Source organism: Dermacentor variabilis, chromosome 2 (assembly GCF_050947875.1).
Source record: "Dermacentor variabilis isolate Ectoservices chromosome 2, ASM5094787v1, whole genome shotgun sequence".
Classification (NCBI taxonomy): domain Eukaryota; kingdom Metazoa; phylum Arthropoda; class Arachnida; order Ixodida; family Ixodidae; genus Dermacentor; species Dermacentor variabilis.
The window spans coordinates 241,325,636-241,339,011 of NC_134569.1; the positions used below are offsets into that span (position 1 = coordinate 241,325,636).

Below are 13,376 nucleotides of genomic sequence, written 5' to 3' on the forward strand. Positions count from 1 at the left end.
ACAACGATATCAAAATCGAAGACGTCATGTTGTATAACCCACGTCTCAAATATTTATAAGAGGCAAAAACGTGTCATTGTAAATTTGCAGTTGAAATAAAGCACCATTTGAAGAGTGTGCGCGCGCAATCGGTCTCAGCTCCCGCAGCGAAAAAACGTTGAAAAAGCCGCGAAGCGCGTCTCCACCCCAATCCAGCGCCCTGGCACAATTTCTCCCTGGATTTTTCCAGACGTGGCGCCTCAACGGGAGAGCGCCGGTCGGCCCAACGTTTCTAGATTCTGAAAACGCTGGTTCGGCCCACTCGACCATTGTCTACACTCTTAGAACAGTTTACACCCTTTGGCGTGCCCCTTGTGCCACACAACGGTAATCGTCATCTGCCTTGATACGTTTCCTTTCTTTATCGCTGCAAGCCCGGAACTTTCCAGTGATGAACGGCACGCGCGTTATCAGAAGGGGCACTCCAAAGGGTGTGAACTGTTCTATGCTGATAACGCGCGTGCCGTTCGTTACTGGAAAGTTCCGGGCTCGCAGCGTTAAAGAAAGGAAACGCATCAAGGCAGATGACGATTATCTTTGTGTGGCACAAGGGGCACGCCAAAGGGTGTAAACTGTTTTTAGAGTGTAGTGCACTCTACTGCAGTTCTTGCAAGAACGCGAAATACTCAATTTTTGAATGTTTTCCCTCACCTGGGGTTTCCCTCCATATGATGAAATTCAAATGGCCCTTACGTCCTTACGTGTTGAAATATTTGTTTCGTTCAAAATATCTTTGGAAAATTAAGTTCATGGTATGTTAATGTGCTCGCATGTTCTTTAAGAAAGTAATTTAAGATAGTCTAGCATTCCACTTGAGATCTTTGGCGTGGAATGACCAGTATATATGCTCTCGTTTCGATCAGGTACGAGGTACGAAAACCGAAACTGTCAGCACACCCAATAAATGGATGGATGGATGGATGATTGAGGCTCAACCCTTTCACTCTATCACTCTTAGGCAAAGTTACACCCTTTGGCTTGCCCCTTCTGCCACACAACAATAATCGTTATCTGCCTTGATGCGTTTCCTTTCTTTAACGCTGCGAGCCCGGAACTTTCCAGTAACGAAAGGCACGCGCGTTATCAGCATAGAACAGTTTACACCCTTTGGCTTGCCCCTTCTGCCACACAAAAATAATCGTCATCTGCCTTGATGCGTTTCCTTTCTTTATCGCTGCGAGCCCAGAACTTTCCAGTAACAAATGGCACACGAATTATCAGCATAGAACAGTTTACACCCTTTGGAGTGCCCCTTCTGATAACACGCGTGCCGTTCGTCACTGGAAAGTTCCGGGCTTGCGGCGATAAAGAAAGGAAACGCATCAAGGCAGATGACGATTATTTTTGTGTGGCAGAAGGGGCAAGCCAAGGGGTGTAAACTGTTCTTAGAGTGTAAACTTTTCTGTGCTGATAACGCGCGTGCCGCATTATCAGAAGGGGCACTCCAAACAATCTTACACTCTAAGAACAGTTTACACCCTTTGGCTTGCCCCTTCTGCCACACAAAAATAATCGTCATCTGCCTTGATGCGTTTCCTTTCTTTATCGCTGCAAGCCCGGAACTTTCCAGTGACGAACGGCACGCGCGTTATCAGAAGGGGCACTCCAAAGGGTGTAAACTGTTCTATGCTGACAACGCGCGTGCCATTCGTTACTGGAAAGTTCTGGGCTCGCAGCGATAAAGAAAGGAAACGCATCAAGGCAGATGACGATTATTTTTGTGTGGCAGAAGGGGCAAGCCAAAGGGTGTAAACTGTTCTTAGAGTGTAAAATGGTTGCACCCTTTGGGGTGTATATTTGTCCCACAACAATATCGTCATCTGTCTTGCCTGCGTTTCCTTTCTTTAACGTGGCGAGCCTGGTACTTCCCAGTCACGAACGGCATGCGCGTTATCAGTGTGACGCAGCATTCTCGACAGGAAAGTAGCGAGCGCCGAGTTTTCAAGAAAGGAAACGCAAGCAAGGCAGATGACGATTATCGTTGTGGGACAAATGTACACCCCAAAGGGTCCAAACTGTTTTTAGAGTGTATGTCTCTAATGCTGATTTGGTTTGCATCTCTGTTTTCCACATACCCCTCTCTGTCTCCTTAACCTTTTTCTTGACGGATGATTCCTTACCTGTCCCCCCGCTGCTGCCCCAGTACTTGCTTGTCAATTTTCTAGTTCGCTTCTTCCACCTTGTGTCAACATTCCTCGTGTATAAGTAACTGAAAACCTTCCTAGCCCATCGCATTTCCCCCATTTTTCTCAATCGCTCCTCAAATGCTATCTTGCTACTAGCCTCCCTGCCCTAGAAAGAAGATCATCCCAGATCCCCCTGCACCCCAAGATTTGGTGTCTTGCCATGTGCTTCCAGAGCCTATACCACACCACGTTGCCTAGTTTCCAACTGTTGCCGGGTCTGCTCTCATACATAGAACTGCATTGGCAAAAGTCAGGCCTGGACCATTGCCCCCTTCCATATCCCTCGTACTACCTCGTACCTAATGTAGTTCCACAGTGCTCTACTCTTCATAATCGCTGCATTTCTGTCACCTTTAGTAGTTACATATTTTTCGTACTCTGTCAGATACTCAATGCCATTATATATCCACACCCCAAGGTACTTGTATTTATCGACTATCTCCAGCGTGGCCTCCTGTATCTTATGCTCGCCGCAAATGTTATCATTAAAAATCATGACTTCTGATTTTTCTTTGCTAAACTTCAAGCCTAAACTGGTCTCCTTCTGTAACACATATGTCCATCAGTCCCTGCAGATCTTCTGTATTGTCAGCCATTAATACAAAATCATCCGCGTACATCAGTCCTGGTAATGACTGTTCAATCAATTTTCCTTGTTTGAAATATGATAGGTTGAAGCCGAGTCCGTATTTTGGCCTCTAAATCCTTGTAGGTACAGCATAAACATCAAAGGTGACAAAGGGCACCCCTGCCTAAGCCCCCGCCGAATCATTACAGGCTCCGAAACCTGCTTTTCCCATTGTATATATAATCACCCGGTTACATTTAGAGATATCTTTTCAGAAATTGGTTACTCCATCTTTCACCCCTAAAGTTTCCAGAATGCCCCACAAGCCCTCTTGAAGTACACTGTCATAGGCTCCCTTGATATCCAAAAAAGCCAGCCATAGGAATCTGTGTTCCTTTTCAGCTATTTCAATGCACTGCGTTAGTGAGCTAGAACAGATTGTCTTCTAGCCTCCTATGCTTCCGGAACCCATTTTGTAGCTCTCCAAGCACCTCCTCGTTCTCTATCCATGCCTGCAGTCTGTCCTTTATAATCTGCATAACCACCCTGTAAACCACTGACGTCACTGTTATAGGCCGGCAGTTATTTATGTCAGCTTTGTTCCCCTTTCCCTTATATATCATTCTCATCCTACTTAGCCTCCATTCGTCAGGTACTTTACCATCCACTAGCATTTTGCTCACCACCTCCCTCAATGCTTTCTTAGATTTCGGGCCCAATTTCTTTATTAACATAATTGGAATACCATCGGGGCCTGCCGATGTGCTACTTGCTGTCCTCTTCTCGGCCCTTTCCCACTCTCTTTGTCCAAGCGAAAGCAGTGGATTGACCGGGCTACCCCTCTCCGACATACTGCATCTACCATTTCTCAGTTCTGTAAATTTTCCCCTCATCATGGTTCCTATATATATATGCTCCATTGCCTCCTCTCTTTCTAACCGAGTACCTTGAGCTGTTACTATATGCCTCTGCTCTAGGCTAGTCCTATTACCCAAGGAGTTCAGATGTTGCCAGAATTTCCTAGCTGCCGGTTTATCTTTTTTATTGCTTATTTCTGACAGCCATTGGAACCCTTTTGTCTTGATTTTCTCGTTGATCAAATAGGATGTTTCCCTTCTGCATTTTATGTAGTTTACCCATTTCCTCTCTACTTCTGCTTCAGGTTCTCCCTTACTTTTGGTATACCTGTATTCCCTTGAGGCTTCCTGACGTTTCTTTATGGCCTTCTTAACCTCTTCCTCCCACCAGCTCTTGAGTTTTCGTATCCCTTGCCTTGTTTTCCTGACTCGCGCCTTACCTAGCTCACGCTCAAATAGTCTCATTAACTTTGGGTAAGTCCAATCAGTTTCAGTACCCTCTGATATTTCCTCTTCAATTTGTTTGGCCGCTATTTTCACTTGGTCTTCTGAGCAAAAAATTACATCTGGCACACCAATTGACAACGCCACCACTTGTTAGTGACGTCACTGCACGTGGTTTGTTGCCTGTCTGCTTGCGCCAAGCCGAGTGCCCTGGGACGAAGGAAGTATATCGGCACCGTGGCTGCGTTGAATGAACTGTGTTTAATTTAATTTTAGCAACCCCAAAAGTGTACAATGTGGGGCTTTCTGTACAGCATAGCAACCGTAGTATTAGTCGTCGTGAGCTTAGCGAAATCTGATGATGTGATGGGCTGCGGTGGTTTCATTCGGTCCAACGTAACGATCAACTACTCTCGGGTTGAAGTAAAGTTGTAAGTATTCCAAAGCGATTTTTCGTCATATTTCGTGCTGCTCAAAGTTGCAAAGTTGAATATTTTACCTTGCATAAGTGGCAAGGTTATGATGACCGCTGAGGTACTGCTGTTTCCTGAACCGGGCTGGGCCGCCCGTGCTTCCAAGCCAGGGCGGTCGGTGAAACTTTGCCGTTGCAGAAATTTGTCTTCCTTCTATCGGCACTTTTGTGAATGACTCACAAAGCTCGCTAGCGCTCGGGAAGGCCATGTCACAGTACATCTACTGTGACACGGCCTGGTGCTCTTTCATAGATGTAGCTGATATTTTTGCTTCCTCGTCTTCAACCTTGAAACCGGCCATGGAAGTAAGATCGGGAGTGGTAACTCTGTATCTTCAAAGACCTGACCTGAGATCGCGGGGGCAAAATATTTAACCACCTCTGCTTCACTGTTGAAATTTGCGACACATTATTCCTGTTTCCTAATTGAATACTTGCGCTATAGATGCAGCGTGTACGGCACTTTGGGAAGCATAAAAACGGCGTTAAGGCAGGACACAGTAAAAGTAAGAGAACACACATGAGCACCATGCGCTTAACGTTTATCTGCATTCCAGTGCTCCGTGTCCCGACTTGCCCTCTTTCATAACACATGCAGCAACATGAACACAATCCAACAACTGGTTGGCAGTCCTGCAATAATTCAGCAGCTACATATCTTTTCAGTCGGTGTGGTTTAATCGGGAGGCTAAGGCTCCGACTCTCGATCCTTTCATTGCATTTCTGGGCCATGTTGTTGCTCGTATTGTAGATCATTCTGAATGGAAAGTTTCTCGATCATGACAGTGCTTCAAGGCAGCATGCAAGTACAAATTTCATCACCGTGTTCACAATCCTAGCAGAACTGTGTTGGTTCCTGAAAGACAGCATGGAACTGCATTGCTACTCCAGACAAAATTTGTTTTATTTCACCTGGGATCACATTCAGGAATTGTGTACAAATAGTCGCAGCCTTCACAGCTAGGCATTTCATTAGCACTCATGTTGTTTGCATCTAGCATCAACATGTCCTCGCATAGCAGATCAGGCGTGTAGTCAGCAGGGCTTGAGGCATTTGTTGTTGCCTTGTAGATTATGCAACAGTCAATTGGGTTCACAAACTAGGCAGCTGTGTGTACAACCATACATCTAAGGAAGAGCATCAAAAATGGATGCACTCATAGAAATAATGACATTTTAACAACACATCACATGCACCTAAAGACACTTCTGCTTGGAAGTGTGTTCAAAGATTTAATAATGAAGTGTGTGTGTAGGGAGCTATTAGATGTCAGCATGTTTCTTACAGTGCTAGTATGTCATCATGTGGCAAGTTCTCTCCTATTGTGTTGTTTTTGACAGTAGTTATTCGCACTAGGCAAATATCTGAAGTGGCTTGCTGTTTCCCAAGTGCAATTCACATGAAACGGATGGTATCATTGCAATCTCCCAAGTATCCTTTAGCATATATAATGGCGTTCATATGTTTGTGGATGCAACAACACCTTCTGAAAAGTGCAGGATTTCAAATCTGTTCTGCTGGTCTGCATACGTAATGATGCTGCAGATGCATGCAATGTATGAAAATGTAATTCCACAAGACGGTTGTAGCACCGAAAAAGACAACACACAGCAAGCGAGACAGGACAGGTGCCTGTCCCGTCTCGCTTGCTGTGTGTTGTCTTTTTCGGCGTTACAACCCTCTTCTGGAAACATACACCAACTAGCCCCCCAACAAGTATTACTCAGTTACCAAAATGTAATTGTTCTCAAGCTAAATTGGTGTTTGAAAGAGTTGTAAGCACAGCTGGTTAAAGAGCTGCTCCTTCTTCACCAGCTCTGTCACTAGTGAAGTGCAGATGTGCAGAGCATTCATCTCTGTATTCATTCTTGAAACCAAAAGCACTTGGTCAATGAACCAGTTACTGCTATTGATTGGCATGCATGTATTAAATACTATATTGTGAGCATGCATTGTTGCATTAATGTAACTGTGTGTGTAACTATTTGCGGTGCTTTTAATTTTAATGTCACTTTGAAGGTGCCTGCAGGTTTTGCACCTAGTTTGCACACATGAAGTCAAATCTAGCTTCACTTGTACAAGTTCGGATGTGATTTATATGCTTGAATGTTCCTTCTGTAAGAAACACTATATTGGTGAAACAGGACAATCAATGAACATCAGATTAAACGGACATCGTGCGGACACAGCTAAAAAACTTCTCAAAGCCATCGCCGAGCATTTCAACCAACCAGGTCATAACTTTGATGAACCTAAACTTTACATCTTACAGTCAAATTTCCGTTCTGAACGAAAAAGAAAATACAGAGAATCATACCTTATCCATAAGTTCAAGACATTGCAACCAATAGGCATCAACGTTTCAAAGGGAGCTTTAGAATCTATTCGCTATGCTAAACTTCAAGCTATAGGCAACAACACTTAGTTTGATTTCTTGGCGTATCGCCCCCCCTTTTTTTCCCCTTTTCTTCCCTTTTCTTCGTTTTTTTTTTTGTCAGCCGGCATATCAGATGCCCTTGACACGCCGGCTAATGCGCTAATGGAGGTGCCCTGGCTTTGACCTTGTACACAGCGTTCCTTTACTCTCAATTCGACACGCCAACACATTTTCCCTCGTTTCCGCATCCTCCCGCCTCACACCCTCTCACCTTTCGTAGAACCCCACCTATATATACTGTGGCGAGGAAAGCATATGTCGCCTTGAAGAAGACAAGTCCACTTGTTGTCGAAACGGCTCCTGCATTCACCTTGTTCACGTTTTGCTCAACCTAATGACGCTAGTAGGGCGAGCTATACGATTGGCTGCCCAGGGCACGTCATCGATAATTTGTTCTACTTTATGATGGACAAATGTTGCTCGTAATAGTTGAAGCATTGGTTAATTTATTTCTACAAAAAGAAAACAGAAAGAGAATGCACAAGGACTACAGTTAAGAACCTCCGGCGCAAAGCAAGTGTCATCTGCTTATGTTACAACGTGCCCTGTGTTGACAAGCGCTCCGCAGTCAGTGTTGATCGTGATCTTTATTTTTCCAAGAACCATAGTTCACCCTTGTTACATTGTGGGCCGCAAACATAGTGACTGGCAATATGTCAAGCTGAGACATCGTGTCCCTCTGCAAGGCAGCAGACGAGTGGAGTGGCTGCAGCACATCGGACTGTCACTATCTGATCGACGCCAGGATTTGTGCATTTGCAACCATCACTTTACGCTGGAGGATTACTACTACAATAGTGTTTCACATATTCGGTATTTAGGTAAACACAAGCACAAACAGACTGGGCCTGGCCGTTTGACCGTGCCATTTTACTGGATGACCTGAGGCGCAAACGTGAATGGTCTGCACAGTGGAGCCATTTGGTAGCAAGAGCTCAACCAAACACAGGAGCTGTAACGAAGGCTATTCCACTTTGCTGCTGGTGTGAATTTTTCTCAGGAGCGTAATCGTGAACACGTTTCCGTAAATGTTTAAAATGCTTTACCCTTGGTTAGAGCAATATTAGCGCTTTGTTTGGCTGGTTAAGCTCTGCGCCACAAGGTGGCTGAACCATGCAGACCGATCAGGCCACTCACGTACATCTACGCTAAAGCTCCTTCTTCAGCTTGAGTTTATGCCTCCACCCATCCATTGAAACACCCATCTCGCCTGTGGTTACCGGAATACTGGACACACTCGATGCTGCGACAGAATGCATGCAATGCTTCGCTGCTTGCTGCTTCGATAGCTCTCGCTTGGGGTCGACTGTCAAGCTGCTGGTAGAAAGGTTGAAGAGGCCTCACGCGCTTGCTCCTAGACAGCTGGAAGTAGGTGATACAATGTGCCATCATGATGCAGAGCCAGTGAAGGTGGAGCTCAGCCCCAACCACTAGGCGAATGAGTTTAGAAAATGCATGGCTGTAGAGGAGGGTAACTTGCAATCATCAGTAGCTCTCTTAATATGAGACGCTTCACGCAAATTGTGCGAATGCTTAACTTTAGCTGTACCCTACTTGTCTACAAAATTTGTCCAAACTGTTTCAAGGGCCCTTTAAAATGCTGCACCAAAGACAGACGAGGAAGAGAGGGTATCGACAAGCACAAACTCTTAACTAAATGTTGTTTCCATCAGAGGCATCAATATAAAGGGTTGGCCACACATTCACAGTGAAGCAAGAAATGAACAAGCCTAGTGAAATATGAGCATAATGATTACGCCACCGCAACATTCCATGCATGAACCTCTCCTCACTGCTAAACAAAAGAATTGAAGTTTTGCTAATGCATACGTTCCCTCTGGAGGCAATATAAAATGCTTCCGTCAGCTCTCTGGCAGTAGAATCTTTGCATTTGCCCAGAATCTTCATTTCCTGAAGCCACAATGTGCACATGCAAACTCGACAATGTGCAGGAAAGTGCACAATACCGCTGTTTCTTATTGAAAGCTTATGTTCCCTTGCATGATTGTAATGATCATGTAAGGCTAGTTAGCCCAATATATGACTTGCCACAAGACAACGGAATTTCATGAGAACACCCTTCATGCATTTTACAAACACCCGAGTGTGTTTCTTGGGGAAACCACCAGTTTTTTCACCGTCATAGGCAATTCTGAGGCATAGGCCAGCGAGCTCTTATTTCTTTGTTTTGCTGCAGGAAAAGGTTTCCGAGTGGGATGTTGCAAGGATGAAATCATTATGCTCATATTTCACTGGTTTTGCATGTTTTTTTGCTTCGTCGCGCATGTATGGCCAACTTTTTGCCTTGAGATCTCTGATAGAAATAAAATTTTGTTGAAAGTTTGCTCTTGTCTGTCGATACCATCTCATCCTTGTCTGTCTTCAGTGCAGCATCTTTACTTACGCATTATGACCCAAATTGTCCAACAACAAATTTTATTGAGCTGCATAAATGATTTGCATCCTTGAGGCATACAAAACTTTATTCTCCGGAGTGCATGTAGTAAAAATTTGTGCTGTCATGTTATACTTTTGTGGATGTACGAGATGCATGCATTGAACTCATTACACTTACAAAAATGGCATTAAAGTGTTGTTATCGGCAGTCTAAGCAGTCCTTTTGTGCAGTTGTGCATAATGTGTGTCGTAGTGAGTGCCAAGGATGGTTGATTCGGTGTTTTGTATCCTCTGGCACACCCAGATGCCATAAAATCTCTGCGAAGCTTGAGGCAATTGTTGGAGCTTAGAGCCATAGGCGAGCTCGTGACCAAGGAGCATGCATGCTTACAATCTGTCTTTGTGTGTAGCAGCATTCAACATTTTATTTGTCTACAGGTTGACGCGGCAAGGTAGCCAGAAGTACCAGACAGAAGGGGCACCTAACAATGGCTACTACCTAATCCCGCTGTATGACCGAGGCGACTACACCTTGCGGGTGGACCCACCTCCCGGCTGGGTCTTCGAGCCTGCTTCCGTGGACCTGCACATTGATGGCACCACTGATCCCTGCAGCACAGCGCAAGACATTAACTTTGTATTCAAGGGATTCTCCATCATGGGAAAAGTAGGCATCTCTGTCCGGCATGCAACACTTGTGGCATGAGAACAGACACATCCAGCAATCTTGCCTCAAGTAGCCACTTTCCGAGGAGATTACACAGCCGCAAAAGTGAACTAGTTATCAAAAATTATAGATCAGTGAGTTCTTCAATGTTTTACATTTATATTCAACATATACAAGTACATGTTAAATATGTGTACTGAAGGAGATCCTATAGCACACAAGTAATAAAGGTCCTTGTGTTAAAAATTAACAACAAGAATTTACCATGTCTCTGCAGCAAATTCAGTTGAAATCAATTCAGTGGTTGCCTCCTTGAGGCCATTTCTGCATTTAAACTGTACCGCTTAAATAGGTAAATACAGCTCGGCCGAAGTTGGAGCTTCCTCCTGTCATTACACTTCCTTATTCCTTTTTAGGAAGTACTTAGGCAACATTTTATATTTCATTTTTTTTCTTTTGTGGTAAATGAAGATCCAAGCTCTCTAAACAGTAGAAAAAGTGGTAATCTTCTTTAATCTTAGATAATACACTATAATGCTTGTTTGTAGGAACCATTTTCACATTTGGCACTCAACAGATGGATGCACCATGTCATTGTTATACATTGGCTTGCTCTGTTCATGCAATTGCTTAGGCTGCTACCGGACAGTGCAGCCAGAGGAAATGCATGCATAATTTCTGTTATGAGCAACACCACCACACCTAGCCTTATTACAACACAACATCTGTAAACCTTACGTTATGTTATGATGCCACTGTTTGTATTACATCCCATGTATTTTTGCTACGCCATGTCAGTAAATGTTGCTGTGTTTCATGGCATCATAATAATGTTGACGACACCTGGCATGGTATTGCTAGAAAACTTCCTTGTCAAATCAAAATACATATAAGTGTTTTTCAGCCTTTATATTCATATTTCTTAGTGTCATCCTGGTGTGCGTGAGAAGTGTGGATAACAAGATCTACAACTTTGAAAATGTGTCCGTACACCTTTCAAATTTTCAGCGCAACCCTCAGTTTACGTTCAAGGCCACATTGGCATCAGAGATTAGTCTTGGCAGAATTCATTGTGTGATTCACTTTAGCATAAATCTTGGGAGGCTTATGGGGCAGAGAGAAACAACACTTGATATTGGTAGTGCGTGCCAACAAAGAATCTGAGCAACTGTGTCGATAAAATATACATTGTAGTCTTGCACCTACTTATGACCATCTTTATCCCTCGTTTGACTGCTTTCATTTCCATGTCTGCCTGTAAAGAAACTGAGTTTTTGTGTCTAAAGGGGTCCTGAACCACACCTCTGGCTTGGTAAACAAACACAGCCTGCACATAGCACACGCTGCTTTGAGCATCTCAGCCAAATTTTGCAGTCATGTGCAGCACGTAGAGCTTGCAAGCGGAGCCCTTTTTCTCAAATGCTCTTTTTTCAACAGAAGCCTGCTCCTTACTATTTTCCAGACGCTTCATTTCGTAATGCAGCAGATTCCCATATGAGGCTGGTATTGGCCAATACCTAGCTAACATCAGTCATGAAGGGTGTTTGGATCAGTGCACTTCTTCCTACTGTTAGCGTGTATATTTATTGTCTAAATTCAATGAACAGGCTGAAGTAAGCGAAAATCTGCTTTTGAATTTCAATAATTATGTACTTCCAAAAAAAAGTCGACTATCATGTGCTTGCACTTGGCTGCAGCTGCCAGCGTAGGAATTAAACTTTGGCCAGCTTGTCTATCGTTATCATAGCCGTTGGGTCCTGCTAATTTCAACTGGTTCTGAACACTCAACTAGCCTCAAACCTCACGAAACTTCAGGTCAAACCGCACTCACGCTTGCCAGTGCCTGCACACTCCTGGCCACTCCTGCTTACACACCTTGGCAGACTTCGGTTCGTGTTGAGTGATTCATAGCACTTCAAAATCAGCATGTTGGATGTGGCTACTATCCATCAGTCAAGCTGCTCGAGGCCAAAACCGGTCTGCACCATGTAGCACGGTTAGACTGGAGCATATGAGCATGAGCACACACTCTTGCCCTGTTGTGCACAGTGCAAACACTGCGCATATGCATGCATGTAGCTGCGGCCTGCTATGTGGCATATATACCACGGCTGCCTCAGAGTTCCGAGACCAGCTCGCTGGCTGAGCACACTGCAGCTCGCCGAGAACAACCACGCTTGGCACGTCGTAGGCACCAAAATAAAAAATACTGTTGTCTATGTGAACATCCAAAATCAAATTTTAACTGCGCGTCACGGTGACATTCACTATGCAGACCGTTGTGGGTATGCGTCGCTTCCCTGTAGCCTTCGCACTGCAAATCATTGAAGGAAGAGTGGAAGCACCGCGAACGGTATATTTGATTGCCGCTAACTCCACTTCTGCTGAACGTATTAAAGTACTTTTTGTGGCAAGGTATTTCTGAAATAGTCTATTTTAACATCAACTGCATATCTAGAGTTCAATAAAAAGTCATTCAGGGCACCTTTAAACATGGAAATTGAGCCAGGTCCTCACATTGTAAAAGTAATGCTGAAGAAAGAGTGCTAATGTGAACTTCAAGTTTACATGTATGTTGTATGACATGCTTTATAGCTCACGAATGTAGTATTCTGCAATGTCTGTGAGTTGGCTCTAATTTATTTATAAGATACAAGGAGAGAAGAAGTGGCTGGAAACTGTAATGGCATGAACCACTTTGAACCACAACTAAGCAACTACAGCACAGAAACTAAAGGATGAATAAAAGTGTGAACAAGCACTGCACCTGTCCCGTTTTATTTGTCGCTCATTGGTTTATGTGCTGCAATTGTTTGGAAATACGTTAACAACTAGTGCTTCCTCGTACACTGTTGCACCATAAGTCAATAACACGCTTGTGCTTGGTTGATACCATTGTGTTTTTGTCAACTACACTGAAATTCAGTGCAGTCATGGCACCATTCTCAAATAGCGCGATGATCGGAACCGTCATGCAAAACTTGGCCTGGGCTTCCAAATCCTTAGATAATGCATCAGCTTTGTGCCAGAATGCGGATTTGCAAATGTGTACCAAGCCCCAGGATGGAAATATTCACACAAAAGGCTCAATTCATGAATGTTAGGATAACGAGCTGGCTTCTTCCTTGGCATTTCTCCATAATGACACTGTTGCTCTGACACCAGCCTGCTTCCTTGGTGTACCCGCCAGAGACATTTCACTCAAGGAGAGACCCACATGTTGATGGGTTTCTTTGCAGGTGTCGTTCCTCATGCTGCAGTGATGATGAGAGCTCTTCTATACCGCTTTGTCTACCTTCATCTAGGGT

At 44.2% G+C, this 13,376-nt stretch overlaps 1 protein-coding gene across 1 annotated transcript in view; it reads left to right on the forward strand.

Annotated features, from left to right (window-relative positions):
* The first annotated feature begins 4,262 nt into the window (after positions 1-4,262).
* Positions 4,263-13,376, forward strand: part of LOC142573183 (BOS complex subunit NOMO1) — a 104,385-nt gene continuing 95,271 nt past the window's right edge. Inside the window, exons 1-2 of the mRNA XM_075682756.1 lie at positions 4,263-4,525; positions 9,840-10,068. Coding sequence (XP_075538871.1) covers positions 4,389-4,525; positions 9,840-10,068 — 366 coding nt within the window. The 5' untranslated portion in view covers positions 4,263-4,388. The remainder of the gene's footprint in view (positions 4,526-9,839; positions 10,069-13,376) is intronic.